We start from the raw sequence: 25,880 nt of genomic DNA on the forward strand, positions 1-25,880 counted from the left end.
GTAAATTCATAAGAGACAGTCCGAAGAAGACAATGGGACATAGCTCAGAATTAGTCACAGTTCTTGCAACAGGTAAAGCTGACATTCCTTAAGTTGAGTTATCTTGGAGCCTTAGTAAATAGATGTCCAAATTTTGAGATAGTTGTTGAGGTCATAGTATTTTAAGCCATTTAAAATAACTTAAGACATTTTAAGTGCAGAGAATTGAACAATAAATTCATATAAATAAATCACATAAGTACATAAGAAATAGGAGCAGGAATAGGCCATCTGGTGCGAAAAGATCATTAAGATTATGGCTAATCTATCCATGGGCTCAGCTCCAGCTCCTTGCCTTTCATCTTAATTCTGCGGCTAGGCAAATATCTATCAAAGTGTAACTTGCAAACAATAAAAAGTAAACAAATAATACACAGAATATTAACTGGAATGTCTCCAAAAGAGGGTCAACAGCCATGGGACCAGTTCAGCGCTGAGGCAATTAAAGCTGGTCCAGGAACCAGATGGCTGCAGTCCATAGCCACAGAGCTAGTTCAGTGCTCGGGCAAGTGCTGATGGCTGCAGTCTTCTTTTCCTTCTTGTAAAATTTAATGGCGGTTGGCAGACCAACATAAGATGCACTACGGTCACCAACTGAGTTGGAATGTGGAGCAATGGCCGGCTGGTGGCACAATGACATCGGCGCTGGACCCGGGAGTGGAGGTTCCCGGGTTCGAAACCAGTCAGGTCCGCTCCTGAGTACGCTTTCCATACATGCCGGGTTGAGTGTCGAGATCGCAACTTGACCTCGTAAAATAAAGGGAAAACTACTGTGAAAATATCTGTGTGAGGCATCTCTCTCTCTCGCTCCGCACCTTGTAAAAGCCATGAAAAAGATATCATCACGGACACATGCACGCACACACACAGACTCACATGCACGCAGGCACACACCAAAAAAAAAGAATGTGGAGCAAAGAGACAGGAAGTATACCCACTAAATCCATCCCCCCAACAAATACTCAAATAATATCAACAAAGTCCAATGTTTTTCAGAAAGTCAATATGCATCTATGTATATTATGATGGCAATGATATCCTAACAAACTTTCCGTGTTAAACTATGTCTATCCCAAAGATCTCAATTTAGCAATTATATGTTTCATCTGCTCTTCATGGGAACTGCATTCAAGCAATATATGTTGCACCACTTCTTGACAAGTGCCCTCCCTGCAGATGCTCGTGTCATGCATATTAATTCTGAATTAAGCTGCAGAGTCAGTTCAGTGCTAAAGCGAGTAAACCTTGTGGGGTAGTGAGCTGAACATCGGTTCATCCTTAGCCCTCTGTCTTGACGCCTTTATCAAATCACGCAAATAGTAAAGAAGTAACCAAAAACACAAAGAAGATAAACTGCAGAGTCCCCAAAAGTGAGTCCACAGCTGCGGAGTCAGTTCAGCAATGAGGCAAATGAAGCCACTTAGGAGCCCAATGGCAGCAAGTCACCAAGTACTTCTGAAACTTGTGATGTGGGACCCAAGACTTCTCCACCTCTGCACCACAGTAGTAGTCAAAAGAGAGGAAGATTGGTCAAACGCAAGCATATGGCATTGAACATTTGTTTTCTGCTCTTATCTTTGACATTTTTAATCCTGCTTGATGCCTTAATCAGTGTGGATTAATGGAGCCAACCACGGGTTTGTTTTCTGCCAAAAGGCCTCGACGCAATGTTCACCCTTACCGGCACCTTCCAAAGCCTAACTCGCCAAATCTCCCAGGAGATCGTTTAGTCAGTTCAAAAAAATCCTTAAAAGAGAAATTACAAACTGCAGACTGCAGCGATCACAGTTCTTAAGAAGTATACTTACTAGATTTTGTGAGCAGTTTGCAAAACGTTGCCCATGGCACTGGTGCCATAAATTCTACAGATGAACTAATCTGAAAAAAACATATTCCCCCTTCCCTTCTATTCCCATCTACCCACTCTACCTCCCTTATTTGGTCCCATGCTCCATCTTTCTTTCCTATCAAATTCTATAATCTGCAGCCATTTGTTCTTCCACCCATGATGCTCTTTCCACTCTCTTCTATCTGCTTATTACCATCCACTATCTGCTTATTACCAGTCTTCACTTGGATCCGAGTATTTCTGGCCAGATTTTGCTATTCTTTTTCAGTTCACTTCTTGATACTGGCTATCTCCCTTTATCTTTCAGTCCAGGTGAGCAGCCTTGACCCAAAGCTTCTATTGTCCAATTTTTTTCCCACAGGTGCTACCTGAGCCAATGTTTCTCTCTTTCAGTTTGTGTTTTTTTGTTGTTGCTGCTTCATATAAGCACATCCTGGGATTAAAGTAATGAGTTAGATGACAGAAGAAAATTATGGCAGAACTGAGAGCTCCATAAGATCCAAAAGCTCACCTTCGGAGGCCTAGGATCTTGGGGTTCTGGAGACGGGCAGATTGAAGGTCGATGTTGCAGACCGGTGTGTCGTGGGAGCTGGAACATCTTTGGCTGCGTGCCCAGAGACCTGAGATCTTTGGGCACAGAGCTTGGTAAAAGTGATGCAACGGACTTTTAACGGCGTAAACCAGTGAGTTGTTTGTTATGTCTCCCTGCTCGCTGTGAAACGGAGACATCTCTTTCTCCCTTATTAGGGAAAGAGAGAACTTGTGGTATGTCGAATACCGGGTGAACACATAGCCTTAGGAGTACTGCAAGTCTGTGTCTTTGCTGTTGCTTTTTCTGCATGCCTGAGTACTCGGTGGCGTGTGCCAATACTTTTTACTGCCAGTGGGGGGAGGGGGGATCATTGCTTGCTGCCGCTTACGCGTGGGATGGGGGAGCTGGGGGGTACTTTGGGGTTCTAACATTTAACTGTCATTCATTCTTTGGGGCACTCCTCTGTTTTCGTGGATGGTTGGGAAGAAAAAGCATTTCAGGATGTATATTGTATACATTTCTCTGACATTAAATGTACATTTGAAACCTTTGAAATCTCCCAGTCTCTCATGCTCCACTTAATTGTCCTAACCTATTCAACTTTCTCTATAATTCAGACTCTCAAGTTCCGCCTACATCCTTTGTGCAATTTTTTCTGTACTCTTTCAATCTCAGTGCTATCTTTCATGTTGATATGTGACAATACTCCAAACTTAGTTTCAACAATGTCTTATACTAATTCAACATAACATCCCAATTCCTGTACTCAGTGAAGGCCTATATACCAAAAGCTCTCTTTATGACTCTACCTAACTGTGATGACATTTTCATGGAAATATGGATTGGTACCCTTAGATTCCTGTGTTTTCCTGCACTCCTTTGCACTACCGTTCAGTGTGCAGGTCCTACATGGGTATGTCCTCCGAAAGTGCCACACTTCATGTTTGTCTGCATTAAATTCCACCTGAGATTCTTCAGCTAATTTTTCCACCTGGTTCAAACCCTGCTGCAATCTTTGATAGCCTTCCTCCGTGTCCACTATGCACCCAATCTTCCTGTCATAACAAATTTGCTGATTCAGTTTACCAGATTATATTCCAAATCATTAATATAGATGACTAACAACTATGGACCTAACATCAATTCCTGAGTCACACCACTGGGCATAGGCCTCCAGACATCTTTTACCATTCTGTGGCTTCTCTGTGAAATCAACGTGGAATCCAATTTACTACCTCATCCTGAAAACCAAGGCTTTGAACCTTCTTGACTAGCCTCCCACGTATCAACTATTCTGGTCACTTCCTCAAAAAAACTTGGTAAGATTGGTTATATGCAACCTACTATGCACAAAGTCATATTGACTATCCCTAATCAGGTCCTATCCATCCAATTATTTAGAATACCTTTCCATAAATTACCCACCATTGATCACAGACTGAGCAACCGATCATTTCTGGACTTATTCTTAGAGTAATTCTTGGAAAACGGAACAAAATTATATATGCTGCAGTCCTCCAGCACCTCACCCATGACTAAGGAAGTTTTAAATAACTCTGTTAGGGCTCTTGCAATTTCTGAACTAGCCTCCCACAAGATCTGAGGGGACAACTTATCAGACCCTGGGGATTATCCATCCTGACGTGCCTCATGACAGCAAGCGCCTCCTCTTCTGTAGTCTATATATGGTCTATGAACTCATTGCTGTTTTACTTCAGTACTTTAGATTCCGTGTCCATCTCCCAGATGAGCACAGATGCAAAAAATCAGTTTAAGATCTCCCCTATTTGTTTCAGCTCCATGTAGAGATGAGTGCACTGATCTTCAAGTGACCAATTTTGTCCCTTGTAATCCTTTTGGTCTTAATATATCTGTAGAAGCCCTTGGGATTCTACTTCACCTTGTCTGCCAAAGAAACTTCATGCCTTCTTTTAGCTCTCCAGATTTCCCTCTTATATGTTATCTTGCATTTGTTATACTCTACAATAGTTCTTTGCTGCCGGTACCTACTATGCATCTCCTTCTTCTTCTTCTTAACCTGCGCTTCAATACCCCTAGAAAACCAAGGTTCCCTAAACCTGTTAGCCTTGCCTTTCGTATTTAACAGGAACATATAAACTCTATACTCTCAATATTTCACTTTTGAACATTGGCCACTCTCCTTTTCATAATCTCAACCCGCGGACCAGTGTTGTCCTTGTCATAATTATCTTAAAGACTAATGTCATTATAATCACTAGATTCAAAGTGTTTCCCTCCACACTCTTCTGTCACCTGCCCTGCCTTGTTCCCTGAAAGGAGACCCAGTATCATACTCTCTCTAGTTGGGACCTCTATATATTGATTTGCAAACCTTTCCTGACCACATTTGAAACACTCTGTCCATCCGGTCTTGTTACAGTATGGGAATCCCAAACAATATGCAGAAATTTAAAACTAATGCCCTCTTCAAGCAGTAAGCATCAAGTGTGACGCAAATGACAAATCAGTTTATGATTAATCTTTAAAATTCTGCACTAATCACAAGGCATTTTAAACAAAATCTCACACTTATCAGTAATGACGACATATACATGGTCAAATGCTCAGATGAATTAAAAACTACTTATGATCAAGAATAGAGTCATATCTCATCTGTGAAGTCAAAGTACTTCAAGGAACTAAGTTAATTGTTTTTAGAGTAAACTTCATCTTTTTGAAGAAAGGCAAGAAAGATATAAATAAAAATGTTTGTTCACAATGGGCAGAATGTATTGCTTGCTAACCATCGGTTGAATAAAATTGGTAACTAGCTGTAGGAGATTTATAAGATTAACTTCATTTGTCACATGTACATCAAGACTTCAAAACAAACAGTAAAAGGTGTCATCTGCATCAACAACTAACATAGCTCGGGGTGGGCTGGGGGCTGCCCACAAGTGTCATGATGCCTCCCGTGCCAAAACAGCATGCTCACAACTCATTAACCCTAACCTGTGCATCTTTGTAATGTGGGTAGAAACCAGAGCACCCGGAGGAAATGCATGTGGTCATGGGGACAATGTACACAATCCTTACAAATAGCAGTGAGAAAAGAAACTAGCTCACTGGCACTATAAAGCATTTCTCAAACTGCTGCGCTACCATCTTCTGTGGTGTGTTCAGCACATCATGCGAATGCAGGGCAGTGCAGAATTCAGTAAAATGTTGGTTTATGTGTATCTGACCACTAATTTTGCCTCTGTACACAATATTAAGTCCAGGGTCTATCCTAAATACCTGGATCTAGGTGTTAGTACAATTCAGCATGTGTATCTGGTACCAGAGTTTTCTATAGCTACTGCTGACACATCAAGTAATGCTTGCTCTGAGCTTGTTCTGTAGTTAGATTTGAGGGTCATGAGCATGGACAAAATCTATACCTGAAGCAGGAGATTCAGAATGAAACTCAGGTGTGCAGGCATTAAAGGAGATTAGTAACATGGGCTAAAGTTGTAATTGATTATTAAATCTTGATGGAGTAATCTTTAGCAACTTTGTGGGTGGCACAAAAATAGATGATGTTTATGGAAAATGACAAATGCTGTCAAAGGCTATAGCAGGACATAGATCAGATTGAAGGCTGGACAGATCATTGGCAGTTGGAATTTAATTCCATCACCTTCATGGCAAGGGACACGGTTTGTAAGGTGGTAAGGAATGTTGATGAACAGTGGGACATTAGGGTTCACATCCATAATTTCCAAAACATAGCAACATAGTTGGATGGAGTGGTGAAGACAGCATTTTGCTTTCTTAGGGCAGGCATAGATATAAAAGTTAGGACATTATATTGCAAGTTCACAAAGTATGGGTTAAACTATACTTGGAGTATTGTGTGTAGTTGTGGTTGCCACACTATCAGAAAGATAGTGTTGTGCTGGAGAGAGTATGGAGGAGGTTCAACAGGATATTGCCTGGATTTTTGGGTTTTGCTATGTGGAGAAAATGGATAGACAGGGCTTGATGTCTCCATGAGCAAAGGAAGCTGTGGGGTTACATGATAGAAACATAAAAATTTGACAGACATAGATAGCCAGAATTCTTTTCCCATGATAGGAGTATGAAAAACAATAGGTTTAAGATAGCAGGAAGGTGTTGTAAAGTGAATCTGAGGGGAAAGTTTCTTATTTTTACACAGGTAGTTGTTGATCTTTGGAATTCACTATCAGAGGAGGCAATCGAGTAAGATATAATCATTTAAGAGACATTTGGATTGGCATTTGAACAGGCAAATTATATAAGGATATAGACTAATGCAGACAAATGGATTCATATAAAATGGGTAAAAGGGTAACTTGAAAATGGTTTGCCAAATGGCCTACTTTCGTACCATATGACTCCATAAATCAAATGAATTCTTCAGCGAGTCCTATTTCTTGTTCAAATTATGCACTGGCTGCTATTCCTCTAGGATACCAGGAGGAACAGGGAAGACTGCAGATTGGAATATGGCCACAGAGTGGATGATGACACTGCATTTACTCACCTACACTAACCTAATAACAAATGCCAATACACAACCTTCATTGTCAGGTGAGGCACAGATAGCGTATACTGTCAGATTTTGATTCCCAGGATGGAAATGTCAAATTCCAGATGGGCATAGGTATAAAGTGGGGGGGGGGGGGGCGTTGTTGGGATTTAGATCATGTGCAGGCAGATATGTAATTTAAATTGCTATCATGGTTGGCACAGACATTGTGGGCCAGGGGTCTGTTACTGTGTTGGACTTTTCTAAGTTCTGAAAAGCATAGGGCCATAGAAAGGATCACAGCAGTTCAAAGATTAGCACACCACCACCTTCTCAAGAGCAACTTGCAACAGACAATAAACGGTGACCCTGCTGGTGAAGCAGTCATCTTCCCCAAACTAAAAAAATAACATTTGCAACATATTAGTCATAACTGCAGGTTTACAGCAATGTATCGACTACAAAGATTACCCTCAAGTACTGTAATTCAGCACTATTCTTGGCTTGTGTCATTAACAAACACAAGGCACCCCATTATACAGCCTACTGTTGCTATTAGAACTTTGCAGTGATTCCCTATTCCTGGGATAAAGAGTATTAGTGAAGTGCAACTGATGTTTTGTAATGTTATGGATTTCCTCGGGATGGAACCATATCCCTTGAAAGGTTATTCCATAATGTGCTTGATGCATCGGAAGCAATGGGGCAATCACGCAGACTCTGCCATTTTCCAGTTCTGTGCAGCAGGCGCAACAGAAGCAGGAGGAGAAGATGCAGAGATGCACAATATGACAGAACTATCAGGGAGGGTCTCATTGCCTTGTGCTTCCTGTGAGGAAAAGCTTGAGCTGAATCTCCAGTGCTCAAGTTACAAAGACCTACACAACAATTAGGACCAGAGTGATAATGGCAAATAACATTGAGGCACAAGCCAGGGAAGTGTCTGTCACTTACTTGGATATTTTTTGCAACACTCATGCATTCACAATCCTGAGCATTACCTCACCTCAGCACAGTCGTAAATGGCAACTGGATACACAATATATAAAATTAATAACTGGAATTTAAAAAGCTTACTGTCAGCAACTGGTATACCCTCAAACGCTACCAGCTACAGGGGCAATACACCGAGACACAGTTTTCTGAGTCAACATCATTAGAGGTTTCCAAGTAATGAATGTGGTCATTGGAGGTGTATGCCCACCACTTTTCTTCATTGGTGAGGATCAAACTCCAAGAACTCCCTATCTAATAGCATTGTGGGAATATGATCTCCCAACTAGTTCTTCTTTCGAGCAAAGGAATTTCTTAGAAAATGACCTTTCTGTTGCTTACTCAAGGCTATGGTGCAGATGTTGGCTTTCTAGCAAAGCTCTTATCCCTTACGTGATGAAGGGATATAGAAGGGATATAGTGATGAAGCCAAGTAAATATTCCTTATTCCACCAGAACTTTCATCATCCATGTGATTGTTTTTTTATTATCCAAGTGTATGCGTAACTATAATTGATTAATGCCAGGGAAAAGTGCATTTATGCATCAAATCAAGCCAAAGAAACACAATAGTAATTAATTGTCTTTTTCTATTGCCTTAGTGAATGTCTTTGGAGTATCTCTGTCTTCCCTCTGCTTATATTAGTGCTCCTTCAATAAACGCAGCCAACCTGCAGTGGAGGTGGCTTCAGAAGGATGACCTCAATCAACTCTCAGCCTCACAAGCCCAGCTTTAGTTTATGGTATTATATCATAAACACCAGCAGTCTTGAACAATTGCATCATCAGTGGGGACAGGAGAGGTTCCGGAGGATTGCAGGATTGTGGATGTTGTTCCATTATTCAACAAAGGGAGTGGAGGTAGTCCAGGAAATTATAGACCAGTGTGTCTTATTTCAGTGCTTGGTAAGTTGATGGAGAAGATCCTGAGAGGCAGGATTTATGAACATTTTGGAGAGGTATAATATGATTAGGAATAGTCAGCATGGCTTGTTCAAAGGCAGATCATGCCTTATGAGCCTGATTGAATTTTTTGAGGATGTGACTAAACACATTGATGAAGGTAGAGCAGTAGATGTAGTTCATTTTGGTAGATCAAATATGATGGCAGAATATAGTATTAATGGTAAGGCTCTTGGCAGTGTGAAGGATCAGAGGGATCTTGGGGTCCGAGCCCATAGGACACTCAAAGCTGTTGTGCAGATTGACTCTGTGGTTAAGAAAACCTTTGGTGCATTGGCCTTCATCAATCCTGGGATTGAGTTTAGGAGCTGAGGACCCTGGTCAGATCCCACTCGGAGTGCTGTGCTCAGTTCTGATCGCCTCACTTTAGGAAGGATGTGGAAACCATGGAAAGGGTGCGGAGGAGATTTACAAGGATGTTGCCTGGATTGGGGAGCATGCCTTATGAGAATAGATTGAGTGAACTCGGCATTTATTCCTTGGAGCGACAGAGGATGAGAGGTGACCTGATAGAGGTGTATAAGATGATGAGAGGCATTGATCATGTGGATAGTCAGAGGCTTTTTCCCCAGGGCTGAAATGGCTAGCATGAGAGCGCACAGTTGTAAGGTGCTTGGAAGAAGGTACAGAGAAGATATCAGGGATAAGTTTTTTTACGCAGAGAGTGGTGAGTGCAAGGAATGGGCTGCCAGCAACAGTGGTGGAGGCAGATACGATAGGGTCTTTTTAGAGACTTTTGGACAGATAGAGGGCTATGGGTAACCCTTGGTAATTTCTAAGGAAAGGACTTGTTTGGCACAGCTTTGTGGACCGTAGGGCCTGTATTGTGCTGTAGGTTGTCTATGTTTCTATATTTCAAATTGGATTTCAAGCAATAGTGGGATGTTGGTGCCATCATAGATACTGACTTCCTGAAACAAAACAACAATTACTCTCCACTCAGCCACTGTTACTTCCCTGGGTGGCCTCTATACAGTCCTGGTAATCTACAGGGTTACTTCGCTCAGTCTATAGCCATATGCTAGTTTTTGGCTTCCTCAAAACACTCAGATTTTTGCTTGTGCAGAAAGAGAAATTGAGAAATTGGCTATCAGTTACTTAATGCAGGGCGGTTCAGTCCACAAGTCTAATGGTAGCCATCACTACTTTCAGGCCGGAGCTGACATCTACAGGTTCTACTTAAAGGTTAGAGCTGGATTCCCACAAGCTCCTTGACAGACTACATTGATTGGCACCAGTCAGCTAAGCGTATCATTTTGCTGACCTAATAATAATTATCGCCAGTTGTTTGAGTGAAGAGCTCAGCAGAAGCCACCAGATGGCCTCATCCTTGGTGGAGCTGGAACACATCTATCCTTTTGTTCTTTCTTAGATTACCAGTAGTTCACTCCAGACCAATCCCATCTCTAAGCTGCCTTGCAATCACACATGGAGATCTTGGGATCTTGGTGGGGCTGCAAATGCCAGATTGTGTGAAGCGGTGTCTTCTTCACCACAGTAGGGGAAAAGTAGGGTGAATGCAAAGGGGGAAATAAAAGATGAAGATTAAATCATCTGTGCCTGTAATTTACAATTGACTCTGGGATGAAGGGAATGTGGAATGGAACAAGAGGAATTAGGTATAAGGATACCATTATCTTCAATTATCCCTGCACCATAACTATGTGGCACCTGTACCAATAATAGCCAGCACTCTCTCCTTCGGGTCAGTGAGCCAATGAGCATGTGTTTGTTCCCAACAGGTTTGTTGCCACTGGCACCGGTATTGTGCTGTCTTCTCCTGCAAGAGAATGGGAATTGTGTTAGTGTATCTGGTAATGTGTCCAGGTGACATGCCTGCCATGGTGAATTTCCAGCAGTTTATGGAAGCTGTGAGACTCGGTGGGGAAGTGGGAGTAGCAATAAGCACACGAGCACAAGGAGTCCTGCTGGAGATTGTTGTTAGTTGTTTGATGGGGTGTGTGGCATTAAGCGATGTCTAAAACTAGTGTTGCAAATGGTGAAACATCAGATCTCTTGATGTAGTCAATGATCATAAAGTTGTAAATTTCCTGAAGCACTGCATCCATAGCAGTAGCACTGATTTTCAGAGAAACCTCCTCCCACTGTCATAACCATGAATCAGACACACTCTGTGCCCCTGTGGATAAATACAACCCCATCTTATTTACCAAGATATTCTTCAGTGTAACATCTGAAACTTGAAGGAACAGAGAGGGGGTCCTCCATGTTATGGCTGTGAATGATGCGCAGCTTTCCTTTAACTGGTGCAAGCATGAATTTAAACAGCAGTAGCTAGCTGGCCATAAACAAAACTGAATCCTGTGGTTAAGCATTAAGGCAATGAAGTGCTGTTAGCTGCCTGGGCACTGAAATCATGACAATGAGCTGAGAGCATGAATTCAGGGAACATTCTGGGTGAAACAGGCACAGCTTCATCTTGCTCTGCAATCCTGCCATGCATTTTTCAGTTCAGTCTCTCCACCAAACTCAGTCTCAGACAACATGCTCAGCTGTTTGTATGTTCCTTCTAAAAGTTGTATTTTTCATCACTGAGAAAATACATGCATATCACATTTCTGCAAGGCAACTGTTTGTCTTCACTGAGTAAATCATAATCTAACAAATATCTAAGGTGAAAGTTTGCCCAATCTCTATAATATGCCTCACATAGAGAGATCCTGGCACGAAGGCTAATCTTTCACAAGCTGTTAGTTTTGTTCCTCCAGTTATGTACTTCACTGAAATACTAAGCTTCAAAAGCAGAAGCAAGTACATTTTATGCAAAGGGTAACAGAGAATACATGTGTATTTGCCTATAGACCTTGTATATTTGGTTAATATTTATCAAGATTATAGGAAAAATGAAAATTGTGTCCCACAGGGAACACATTATTTCACACATAGTTCCTGACACACTGCACGATGTAATTCTTGCTTAACGTGAGAAAATAATCAAGATCACAGGAAGCAATATTTGGATTTAATTTCCAACCATAAATTCAATATCCCAATGAGCATAATGTCTGTCAGATATGGGCAGAAACAATGAATTGTGCAAAATGGAATTTACACAGAACAAAGTTGGAATTGATGTTTTTAATCCCAATTCCAGACTTTTCTGTATGAAAGTTTGACTTATTCCCTAAATTGAAAATGCATTGCATATCCTTGAGCTATTGCATCTTAATCAATTTTGTCGTTCCTAAGACAGTTCTCAGCAATGAGCACTATTGTTTTGACAACCCTAACGACCACTCTCTGATCCCTTCCACCAATCCAATTTTGTATCTAACTGGCTCGCTCTTCATGGGTCGCTCATGATCTCACTTTCCAGAGCAGCCTACCGCGCAGCATCTGATCAAAAGCCTTGCTGAAGTCCACATCAGCAACATTTACCATCCTGCCCTCATCAATCTGCTTAGTAAGTTCTTCAAATAAACTCAAATTCATGAGGCATTATTTTCCACATACAAAACCAGGCTGGCTAGTTCTAATCAGTTCCTGCCTCTCCAAATACCGATAGATCTTGTCACTCAGCTTACCCTTCAGTAACTTACTCATCATTCATGTTAGATTCAGCAGTTCCCTTACTTGTCCTTAGAGTTCTTCTTGAATAAAGGCTCAACTTTAGCCATTGTCCAGTCTTCAAGCACCCTACCCACAATTAGTGATAATAGAAAACCTCTGCCAGCACCCCAGAAATTTCTTTCCCTGCTTCCTTCAATATACTTGGTCAGTCCCAGGGAATTATGAGTCTCAAGACTGCCAATTCCTTATCATTTGCAACACAAATGTGTTTCAGGATATCTTATAGTCCCTTTGTGCCCTGCTGATTTCATTCTTCAGTGTACTCTTACATACCTCAGACTCAAGAGACTCATTTCACCTCAACTGCCTTGATCTGATATATGCTCCCTTCTTTTCCCAACCTGAGCATCAATATACCTCACCAGGCAGTGGTTCCTAACTCTGACAACATTTCTCTTTGCTCAAACAGGAACGTGCTGGCCCTGAAATCAGTTCCACTTGCCAGATGTCCCTCTACCCACTAAGCCCCCACCAATCAAGATTTGCAAGTTCCTGTCTAATGTAAAATTTGCCTTACCCCAATTTATAAGTTTAACTTGTGGACTGTCTTATTTCTTTCCATATTAACATTACAATACTCTTTCCTGGACATACTGAACAAGTTCTGCCCCATCTAATTCTTCTGCCCTGTATCAATCCTAATCAACAGCTAAAAATCCAAGTGCTATCACAACCATATTGTTTCTACGCCTATTTGCAGTCTCCTTACATACATATTTGTATGTATCGCATCATCAAATTCTTGAAATCACAACTGACCAGAAACTCAATGAGACAAGCTGCATGCATACCATGGCTGGGCACTTTGTGGTGAGTAACTCACCTCCTGATACTTAACAGCTTCTAAACCATCTTGAAAACACAGGCCATGAGAATGTTGGAATACTCTCAGATTATTTAAATGAGTGCATAACTAACAACTCAGAAGAGCCTCAACATCATCCAGGACAAAGCAATCCACTTGATAAGCATGTCATCAATTACCTTCAGCAGTAAGTCCCACTACCACCAGCTCACAAATGTTGCAGTATCCATGATATAAAATGCACAGTGATTAATAGTTCAGGTTACTCTGACAGCATATTCTAAACCTGTGATCTTTACCACCAAAAATGAAATTGGCAAACATTGCATGGGGACACCAGCATATACATGTCACTCTCCAAGTTGCACACAACACAACACTGACATATGTTCCCAGTCCTTCAGGACTCCCAGTTAGTTCTAAACCCTGGAACTCCCAACCTAATAACACAGTGGGAGCTCCTTCAATTGGACTGGAAAATGCCACTGGATTTAAAATCATGACTATAAAGAAGATACCAAAACACCTCAATTGAAAATTTTATTAGTCCAGAAACTCATTGACCAAGCATGTATCAATTATCATTATCAATTTAACATGAAATATACCTCATTCAGTGATTCTAACCATTATCAAGGATTTGAAAAATGGGAAAGAGAGGGGGTTAGAATCAGAAAGTTATACAGTATGGAACAGGTCCTTTGGCCTAACTTGCCCATCCAACCAAGATGTTTTTCTATACTCATCCCACTAGGCTGTGTTTGACCAATATCCCTCTAAACATTTTGTATCCACCTGTCTGTCCAGATTTCTCGTAATACTGTAATTGAATCTACCTCTATCACCTCCTCTGGTAGCTCACTCAAATCCCGTTTAACTACTTCATCTTTGCTTCAATTAACTCTATAAGCCTCTATAACGTCACTTATCCTTTGCTCCAGGAAAACAGTCCCAGATTATAACCATATAACAATAACAGCAAGGAAACAGGCCACCTCGACCCTTCTAGTCCATGCCAAACTCTTACTCTCACCTAGTCCCACCGACCTGCACTCAGCCCATAACCCTCCATTCCTTCCTGTCCATATAGCTATCCAATTTAACTTTAAATGACAACATCGAACCTGCCTCTACCACTTCTACTGGAAGCTCGTTCCACACAGCTACCACTCTCTGCGTAAAGAAATTCACCTCATGTCACCCCTAAACTTTGCCATTTAACTCTCATCTCATGTCCTCTTGTTTGAATCTCCCCCCTCTCAATGGAAAAAGCCTACCCATATCAACTCTATCTATCCCCCTCATAATTTTAAATACCTCTATCAAGTCTCCCCTCAACCTTCTACAGATTATCCAGTCTCTCCATATAACTCAAGCTCTCCAGTCCAGGCAACATTCCTATGTATATTTTCTGCACCCTCTCTCTTTCTACATCATAGTGACCAGCACTGTGCATAATATTCTTGAGTATGGCAGAACCAACAGTGTCATGACATCCCAACTCCTACACTCAATGCCGATGACAGCAAGTATTACGTATGCCTTCTTTACTACTCTGTCTATCTGTGTCACTACGCTCAGAAAACTACATTCTTGTACCCCAATGTCTTCTTCTTGAATAAGACTCCCCAGGGGCTGCCATTCACTGCTTATTTCCAGCTCCAAAATGTACCACTTTAAACGTGTGGGTAAAATTCCATCGGTCATTCCTTTGTTTACTCTCCCAGTTAACCTAGATCCTACTGTAACCCAAGACAATATTTGACACTGTCCACTATACCACCAATTAAGTGGTGTTAGAATTGTTTGCTGTAACCTTCAGTTTTAGTTAACAAAATATAGCATAGATACATTCAGATGCTGGGCAACATGCATCTTCATCTTGCTTAATATTCAGATTATTTAATCTTTAGCTTTCCTCGAATATTTGCAAATTATGTTGACTATTTGCTATCACAAGACTAAAGTGATTTTCTCTGAAAAATGATTTCCTGGATTTGTGGGATCAGAGATATTCATGAATATTAAATCCAGAGCCATAAATTTAATGATTTGTATAATGGGATTTGTATGCACTATATAATGTGCTTCATGTCAGTAATATCAGATTCTGGGTATGACTTTCTATTATAAGGTAAAAAGGAAAATATTTCAATCCATGATGTAAACTTTCTTCTGAAGATGTGAATATCAAGGTATTTGTCAGTTGTGGTCTAGTACTGATTTTGCCATATCCACTCACCAAAGTTGGATAGTTGAAAGCTGAGCACTTAAACAAAGTGCAATATATTGATCTGATGCCAAATATCCAGCTGAGCTGTGCTATTATATAGATGTTGGTGTAATGGAATGGGTAACTCTACAAAATTAGTATAATTATATACAAACTATGCATGGGTCATCCCAAAAGAAGGAATAATTGCCCGGTTTGAAACTGACAATTGTCCATGGTCCATTATATTCTGATTATTAAAATTAATTTCATAGGAACCCATTTCTGAAATTTCACCTACCTGAGCATATACAGTGGATGTTCATTTTTGGCATTGCAGGAAATTTCATACTGTTAGTTATATTTACAAAGATGATAATATAGTTCAAGGGGTCAGATTGGTCTCAAAATGCATACAGTCACTTGATGATGCTTCTGATTGTAAATTGCATTTGAGAACGTTCAACATTTTATGAGCCAAACACTTAAAAGTAGATGGGAGGGCAACAGAAAGCTTACAGCTGTGCCGGATCCAAACAGAATTTTAAGGTCATAGCTGCACTCTTAAATATAATGCAGATCTGATACACTCCTGTGTCAGAATGAGGAAAAAGTCCTGGGTAAAATAATAAAGGAACATTGCAGACATACTATAAGGAAATACTATTTTTCAGAAAGTCCTATCTCAGGTAGGCAAACACATAGTCTTGAAACTGCACCCTGCAACCGCATTCCCCACGGGAACATGCACTAAATTACTGGTTTCACACCAGATGTCAAGGATTGATTTTCATCTGCACATGACATATGGGGGTGGAGAGAGCTACACAAAATAGGTGTGCATAATTTCAAAGCACCAGCCCACCTATATGAAGCCCTAGCATATGTTGGAACACTTAAAGCAGTGTTCCTTAAATGGAAATTGATGCTGGCAGTATTACCATTTATTCGGGACCCAATTCAAATAGTGGTGGAGATGGACTGGAGCAGCCAGAGGATTTCTTCTATGCTCATATGAACATCATTTGATCAAAGGTGGGTAGCCTGCGAGAGAATTGGAGCATTTTCCTACTCAGCCCAAGGAAACTCAGAGGCCTGATCTCCAAAACATGAGATATCTGGCCCATTGGTAGAGCAGAGAGAGAAATCAGCATGGCAAGAAAATTAAATGCCATAGAAAGCCATGAGCAAGTGTTGAGAATGGCTTTAATATTGAAAGTTACTTCATGGCTGGCCACAGAAAAGTGGGCCTGAGGACCAGCTCCCATGCTATGTGACTATGAGAATCCACAGATTTTTTTACAGCAACATCAATAACAATGATGCATTCCATTAAAGAAATATGAGGGACATTTTCTTTTAACAGAGAGTTGTGGGTGCCTGAAATGTGCTGCCTGGGGTGGTGGTGGAGGCAAATACATCAGAGATTTTTAGATAGGCACATGAATGCGAGAGAAATGGAAGGATATGGACATTGTGTAGGCAGAAGGTTGGCCATTTGATAACTAATTCAATTGGTTTGGTACAATATCATAGGCTGAAGTGCCCCTTCCTGTGCCGTACTGTTCCATGTTCTACGTATGAAAACCCTTGGCTCCCTTCTTGGCCAAAACTCACAGCGTACTGATTTTGCAAATATACACTGCAGTGCTACTTACTCATTGGACCAACACAAGATACATCAGGTGATTCAAATTCATCAGAATCAGTATCATGTGTTTCAAATTCCCATCCTGTGATAATGCATTAGGAATTTACCTTGCAATGTCATCACATGCAGCATTAGAACCACTTCATGTGTGCATTTTAGATTATTGTATGAAGGTGGTGAACCAAAAATCATCCTTAGGTTGTTATCTTAAGTATAACTATTAAAGGAAAACTGAACATGAGTTATTTAACTATTGCCCAGTTGTCTAATATGTTAATGTCATCCGCCCAGTCTGTCCGTCTGGTTTGCAATTGTATCTCTAATAACTTAACAAAATGCTTGCAAGTGAATTAGTGCTTTAAAAGTATCATTATTCTCTTAGAAATAACTCCTGCTAAACCCTAAAGTACAAACACACATAATATTGACAGTACAGTATGAAATTTAAATATGATTTCAATTAATTATGTCCACAAATAAACTAATAAAAGACACAGAGATAAGATAGCTTATAATTTATAATTTGACCTGTGAAATAAATGTGTCTGAAAAATCCATGACTGGATGATATTTCCTCCCTTTTGAAAATGAAATTTGTGGGTTCCTCTATTTAACTCACATTTAGCTTTTCTCTTCAACAGATTTTAGATGCACAGAAAGAGCACAGATCCTCAAAAGTTTATCTTTAGTTAATTTGCACATTTGTGAGTAAAGTAACATGCAGAAGAACATTAGAGCTATTTCAATCAGTATGAAAATATACTCAATTAGTTGGGAATACATTCAGAATAAATTATTGGCAAGCCTGGCTCCTTTGTTTGAGATATATTAAGCTTGTTTTGAGGGTGACAGCACAAAATCATATTTATGCAACTGATGTTAAGAAAAGGCCGCTGATGCTACTTTTTTAAGGTGTAGAAATATGTTAATTCATAGCACTCATTGCAAAATACATTATAAATTTAATTTGATTAAGAGAAGCCATTAGATAAATTGGTTATAATCTCAGAGTCCTCTGGGCAATCTATCCTTAAATATTACATCCTACCAGAGTAATTATTAGAAGAAAAGTCACAATCCTTTCTCTTTCTACATTTTAGAAACTTTGAAATGTCATGCAAAGAAGTTATTTTCCATGCATTATTTGTAATGCATTTAAAGTGGAGTCATGCATGTTGAATTAATCTAACTCTATTTGTCCTTCCATCCCACCTCTAATCTGAAATATACAGGGTGTAAAAAAATATTTCCTCATATGGATGTTAGGAATATCTATATTCCATATTGTAAGTAAATCACATTAATCTTTTCAAATGGTATACAGCACATTATGATATCTCACGTTGCTGGAATTTGCTTGCAATTAACAAAGATGTGCATTATTAATTAAGGACATGCACTTAACAACTGCAATTGCGCGCACATTTCACTGAACATAACTAAATCTGTTTGCTAAATGTAATTAAATCTGTGAAAAAAGACTTTCTTAAGAAAAAAAAATGTGTTAAAACATTTTTTAACACCCTGGCAACTATCCTATGATTCTCTAATCCTAAATTGATATACACATTCTCAATTTCTTGTTATATAATTGAGTCTATGAGGCAATTCTACTTCCACAAATTGTTTCAAAAGTAGAAGAGGAAGAGTGAAAAAGCTTTGAACAGCAACTTACTGTTATTACAGTTAGTCCTGATACAGTCTAGATAGGGAAAAATAGATGAAAAATGAAATTATATCCTTCAAGGTAATAGCTGCAGACATCCAAAAAAATCGCATTCCACCCTTCCGGGGACAGACACATGCAAATGTGGCCATTTTATAGTGGAAAATCCTATTTACTATTAAAAAATCTTATTAACAGAATGGTTTTTGCACCATACATCTATTATTGGGTCTACTTTCTTACATTAAATAAAGCATAAGATGGCCAGCAGCAAACAACAGCTACATGATTCTCAAACCGAGATGGAAATAATATTTTTTTTTCACGTCAAAGATACTTGACCCAGACAAGTCACAGACCTTTCCTCATGTGTGAAAGAACACAACTGTCCACTTAGAAAATAAGCAGTGCTCCGTCATACTGGGGTACAAGCAGTAATTTGGCAAGATCAAATGTCTTTGATCACTGTTAGATTCTTCAAAGGCTTAAGACAGAACTACATTTTTATATTCCACACATTGATTATGCATTTTGTGAGAAGGTACGATAGAACTAAAGAAATGGTATACTTGGTGGTAGGGTGGGAGAGAGCGTTAAAGCTTAATTTGTCTAAAGTTTAAAATCACCAATATTTAAATATATTTTCAAAAATTATATGTTGCAGTCATTAAAATGCTCAAATATATTCCACCTTTGCATTCAAAAGAAACAAACCCTAAAACGTAGTAAAATGACAGATAAAATAATTTGGTATCTCCTACCTTTAACAACACAACATCTATATGCATGTCCAACAGTGAATAAGGTAATCTAAAATGCCCTTGAAGAATTTTAATCTTAACAATTCCAGGTTCATGTTCATGTAGCTGAGTTTGTCATGTGTCGTCAACCGCAACAGAAAAGTGGTTGCAAACAGCCAAAGACCAAAGTGTGCACACCTCATTACAAGAAATGCTGTACTTTTTGAACACCTCAACAATTATTTTAAAACATACTGATTGTTAAGCAAGAAAATCTGTACACCTGGATTAATAATGATAACTCATAAATCCAAAAGGAGGTGCATGCAGTATTTCTACGATTTAACATTCAGGGAATAGAATGTAAACAGACACTCCATTATTAATATGGCCTAGTAGAGGAATTTAATGCGTTTTTGTCCTGACTTAAGTGTTTGACTGCATGCTGCATGAAATAGATCAGTTGTAGCTTTTTAAAACAGTGCCCTGAACAGTCAATCTGATTTTGCAAATTATGCAGAAAAATAATTACAATATAAAGATTCAGTGAGAGAATGTGACTCAGCCAGAAATCTTCTCTATGTAAGTATCTGAGACCAATTCTGGCCTAATAAACTAGGCAAAAATCTAGTTTAAATTGACAATTAAATTAGGCTATTATTCAATTTCAGGTATATTTTTTACTTGTTGGGATGTATTCACAAAATAAAGAATTTAAGACCATGCATGTAAAAGTCCATGCGAGGACCACTGGCTTGAATTAAGAAATGCATTGAGAAAGAAAATAACAGCAAAAAAAAAGTCAGCAGTTAAACAAGATCTGGAAGCAAACAGACTAGCCATTTGCTTATGAAACAAAAATATTGAGGATTTAAATAGGCTATACAATGGCTGAATGTTGATGATTCTTGGGTTTCTGGGGTCAAAAGGCTTAAACATATATTTTTCAAGATTTCACACCTTTGTTTTTCACCTTCTGTTGTTTCAAAATGGTACTGGTGCTGTTCAGTTGATAGACCCGATGTTTCTTTTGTTTTTGAGGATAACAAAAAGACTTAGTCATAACATTTTCCAAAAAGGATAGGAGTATTTCCTCAGTGCTGCATTATTTTGCTTCAAGTTCCAATGAACTACTTCCATACAATAGACCATTCAAATGGTATCAAAAAAATACCTTGGCGGTAACGTTTAAGCTTGATGATTTCTGACAGTGTACTTTGCGGCAATGTCTAAAAGTGTCTGACAAGGAAAATGACGTTTATTCTTTTTTTCTTGAAATAATTTGATTAATCTATGTTAACAGAGAGACTCGGCTGCCATTATAACATAACAATCAAATAGTTTCTTCAAGCTACCTGAACTAAACTCTTCAAATTCCAAATATTGGATAATGTAATGTTTCCAATTTTTGAATCCTTTTTTAGTATTCCAGTATTTGATATACAAGATATATGATTCTGTCACTGTCTGGTATATAGTTACAATCAAGAATGATTTCAAGGAAGAGAGTCAATTTCATATATCACATCCTGTAAATTTGCCACACATCTGACCACTTTGAAAAGAGATTTGAGTTCCACATCTGGGAAAAATTTCCTTATGATGAAAATGACACATTGCCAGTACATCATTGGAAAAGAGTGAAATTATTTTTTTCAGTGAATCTATTATATTTACTTGTATGATCAGAAGAAAATAAACAATGAGGTCATTGCTGTGTGGTACAATGCAGAGAAATAGGCTTCACAGTCATTAAATGTTAAAAAACATTAATTATATCAGATGGTCTACACTCACCATTAGAAATGAAATGGAGACATCGGATTTTATCAGCAATTCAATTTCATTTTCATCAATTTTACTGAAATGGCATTGTATAGAAATGCAAACACATTCAGTAAATGAACAGTGTAAATTATTGTTTTCTTTTATGCATATATTCCTTCTGTTTTTCTATTATTCTCAAATAAAATGATTTAATTGAGACCAAAGCAAGCATTTTCACTGTAAAAGAGGCTGCACATTCTTGTTCATATGGCTGTTTGCTAAGGGCCGCAGACCTTGGTCTTTGAAGGGTCATGTACCATCTTTTGATTCATAATATTACAACAATATAATAAAAATGAATGAGTAAAAGATAAACATGATTGAATAAGACATGGTAAAAGCTGCATTTGTTACAAATAATGTAAAAGAAATAGCAGAAGCCCATAAGATAATTCACATGTTGAAAAAATAATTGTTCTATTATTCTGTTCAATTCAAATGCCTTCTTTCTGTACATATTATGAAATAATTAATGATTTTTTTTCAGCCAGGTATTGTTTGTAAATTTAGAGATGGTCCTTACTTCTTATAGCTTACAAATACAATTTTGGCTGGAGTGATTACTTTTATGTATTGCTTAGAACTGGAAATTACAAGCTTTGCCTCTAATCTACCCTAATCTCAAATATATTTTTGAATTTTTAAAATATTTCTGAAGCTGTAAAGACTTGTGGTTGTTTACAATCTGGAAGCCAGCAGAAAGATTACAATGTTGTACTCTCTCTTTGCCTCTCTATTTTAAACACACTGTTGCTGTGTTCACAACAAAGGCATACAATGTAATAATGACATACTCAGCAAATCACAAAAGAGTTAGAGTAAATGGTTCAGATAATTTCATCAAGTGAATCATTAACTGTTACTCTCTTCACAGAGGCTGCTTGACCTACTGAGTATTTCTATGGTTTATCTTTAGATCAGGTTTCCAGCATATGTTCAATCAATTGTCATTACTTGCGTACAGTCTGTAAACCATCAACTGGTACTCTGAGGTAGATACTATAGCTTATAAAATTTTAAACAGATGGGCTTCTTGAATCAGAGTACAAAAAGATGTAAAAAAAAAGTTTCTGAGGAAGAAATAGATGGAAATAATTTTTTTTAAAACATGCATAAGCAACAAAAATAGTAAATTGGCTTCAATGATGTCTCAAAAGATGGGTTTATAACAATGTGACAGCAAAATTCATTGCATTTTGATTAATCATTTTTCAAAATTGTTAAACAAAATTTGAAAGCTTTGAACAAATTATTGAACAATTAAAAGATCTCTATGCATAAAAAAGTGATGACACAAAGCACTGATGAATGTTACCTAGGTTGACAGTAAGTTTGACACGACCACCATCAAGTTCTAATCTCAGAGTATCTGCTGAATCTCGGGATGTTGTGGCCATTAAGATTCCATAGGCTCGTTGCGACATAAATCGCAGTGATACATCTTCTGCTTCTGTATGCATTACAACAGGCAGCTGGATTTTCATAAATTTACTTCCATCGTAGCTCAGTATTGTTGCTTCTGATATAAAAAAAGGAAGAAACAAATGAACATGAAGATATTTCTTTGTATAATGACTAATTTATATTTAAAAGTGCTATTAAGTACCAGGACATTTATTAATTTTTTACATACAAGTTTAGGGATAATAAATAGCACTTTAAATTTTATTAAATACATATTATTTAAAACTTAACATCACAGAACCAGACAATGGTTAGGAAGTTTAAGTAGTTCATTTGTCCACTAAATCCATGTTGGTTCAGAGTAAATTTATTATCAAAGTACATACATATCACCACTCATTTTCATCAGAGATTCATTTTCTTGAAGGTATTTGCAGCAGAACAAGGAAATACAGTAGAATCAATGAAAATTCGCCCATCACCACTAGCTCTTCAACATCCCGACATACAGCTTTATTTTTGAAATTTATCTCCTTTTTAATCATCAAAATTGAATGTGCTTCTACTACCAGGCCTGCAGTACACTCCAGACATTAACTACCCATCACGTAAAAACATATTACTTCATGTTACTTCTGTTTTTCTTTGTCAATTTCCATACCACACAATGATTCAGCCAAGCAGGACACTGTCAATGAAGCTCCGGTAGACAGTTTGTTGAATAGAGGCGGGAAGCCTTGCACATCTCAATCTCCTCAGAAACTGTAGATGCTGCTCTGTGCCTTCATGACTCATGAGGAGGCCCATGGGTCCAGGTTAGATCATTCGTTATGTGCACACCAAGAACTGTATGGCTCTTTACTCTCTCCACAGCACAGACATTGATGTTTAATGGAGAGTGGTCGTCCTGTGCCTTCCTGATGTCCACAGCACCTCATTTTTATTGTCTTGTCAATGTTGAGACTCAGGTTACTGTTCTCACACCAGTTAACAAGCCTCTCTGCCTCCTCTCTGTATACTGACTTATCGTTGCTGGTGAGGCCAACCACTGTAGTATCGTCAGCACACTTGATGAGGTTTGCCTTGAATCTGGCAGTGCAGTCATGAGTCAGCAGTGTGAACAGCAGCAGGCATGATGGAGCTTGAGATGTTGCTGCCAAGTCAAACTGACCGGGGTCTTTCCATCAAGAATTTCAAGATCAAGTTACAGAGGGGGGTGTTGAATCCTAACAAGGACAGTTTATCCACCAGCCTCTCAGGGATGATCATGTCAAATACCAAGCTAAAGTCAATGAACAACATCCTTTCCAGGAGGGACAAGATGTAGTGCAGAGATGTTGCTATGGCATCATCAGTGGACTGGTTTGAGCAGTAAGTGAACTGGGAAGGATCTAATGTAGTTGGAATTTGGGATTTTATAATCTATTACAAGCCACTCAAAGCACTTTGTGATTGTTGGAGTCACTGACATGGGGGTTAATTGTTTAGGCCAGTTACCGTCACTCCCTAAGGCACCGGAATGATGTTGGCTGCCTTGGAGCCAGCAGGGACAGTGGACTGTTTCAAAGAGTTATTAAAGATGTCCATTAAGACCTCGGTTAGCTGTGACTCACAAACCCTCAGCACCTGAGCAGGTATAGCACAAGAAATACTGGATGCATCAGTGATAATTTTTCAAAACTGTTTAGATTCTTGATTAGTTCCTGAGGATTGGAGGGTGGATAATGTAACCCTGCTTTTTAAAAAAGGAGGGAGAGAGAAACCGGGGAATTACAGACCGGTAAACCTGACATCGGTGGTGGGGAAAATGCTAGAGTCAGTTGTCAAAGATATGATAACAGCACACTTGGAAAGCGATGAAATCATTACACGAAGTCAGCATGGATTTGTGAAAGGGAAATCATGTCTGACGAATCTCACAGAATTTTTTGAGGATGTAACTCGTCGTGTGGTTAGGGGAGAACCAGTGGATGTGGTATAAATGTATATTTGGATTTTCAAAAGGCTTTTGACAAGGTCCCACACAGGAGATTAGTGTGCAAACTTAAAGCACACAGTATTGGGGGTAAGGTATTGATGTAGATAGAGAATTGGTTGGCAGACAGGAAGCAAAGAGTGGGAATAAACAGGACCTTTTCAGAATGGCAGGCAGTGATGAGTGGGGTGCCGCAAGGCTCAGTGCTGGTACCCCAGTTGTTTACAATATATATTAATGACTTAGATGAGGGAATTAAATGCAGCATCTCCAAGTTTGCGGATGACACGAAGCTGGGCGGCAGTGTTAGCTGTGAGGAGGATGCTAAGAGGATGCAGGGTGACTCGGATAGGTTAGGTGAGTGGGCAAATTCATGGCAGATGCAATTTAATGTGGATAAATGTGAGGTTATCCACTTTGGTGGCAAGAACATGAAAACAGATTATCTGAATGGTGGCCGATTAGGAAAAGGGGAGGTGCAACGAGACCTGGGTGTCATTACACACCAGTCATTGAAAGTGGGCATGCAGGTACAGCAGGCGGTGAAAAAGGCGAATGGTATGCTGGCATTTATAGCGAGAGGATTCGAGTACAGGAGCAGGGAGGTACTACTGCAGTTGTACAAGGCCTTGGTGAGACCACACCTGGAGTATTGTGTGCAGTTTTGGTCCCTTAATCTGAGGAAAGACATTCTTGCCATAGAGAGAGTACAAAGAAGGTTCATCAGATTGATTCCTGGGATGGCAGGACTTTCATATGATGATAGACTGGATCGGCTAGGCTTATACTCTCTGGAATTTAGAAGATTGAGGGGGGATCTGATTGAAATGCATAAAATCCTAAAGGGATTGGACAGGCTAGATGCAGGAAGATTGCTCCCAATGTTGGGGAAGTCCAGAACGAGGGGTCACAGTTTGCGGATAAAGGGGAAGCTTTTTAGGACCGAGATGAGGAAAAACTTCTTCACACATAGAGTGGTGAATCCGTGGAATTCTCTGCCACAGGAAACAGTTGAGGCCAGTTCATTGGCTATATTTAAGAGGGAGTTAGATATGGCCCTTGTGGCTAAAGGGATCAGGGGGTATGGAGAGAAGGCAGGTACAGGGTTCTGAGTTGGATGATCAGCCATGATCGTACTGAA

General features: G+C 39.2%; 1 protein-coding gene across 1 annotated transcript in view; it reads right to left on the reverse strand.

Annotated features, from left to right (window-relative positions):
- Positions 1–25,880, reverse strand: part of nrxn1a (neurexin 1a) — a 1,764,001-nt gene that overhangs the window by 856,455 nt on the left and 881,666 nt on the right. Inside the window, exon 13 of the mRNA XM_072265192.1 lies at positions 22,676–22,879. Coding sequence (XP_072121293.1) covers positions 22,676–22,879 — 204 coding nt within the window. The remainder of the gene's footprint in view (positions 1–22,675; positions 22,880–25,880) is intronic.

The sequence above is a fragment of the Mobula birostris genome, chromosome 8, assembly GCF_030028105.1.
Source record: "Mobula birostris isolate sMobBir1 chromosome 8, sMobBir1.hap1, whole genome shotgun sequence".
In the NCBI taxonomy this organism is placed as follows: domain Eukaryota; kingdom Metazoa; phylum Chordata; class Chondrichthyes; order Myliobatiformes; family Myliobatidae; genus Mobula; species Mobula birostris.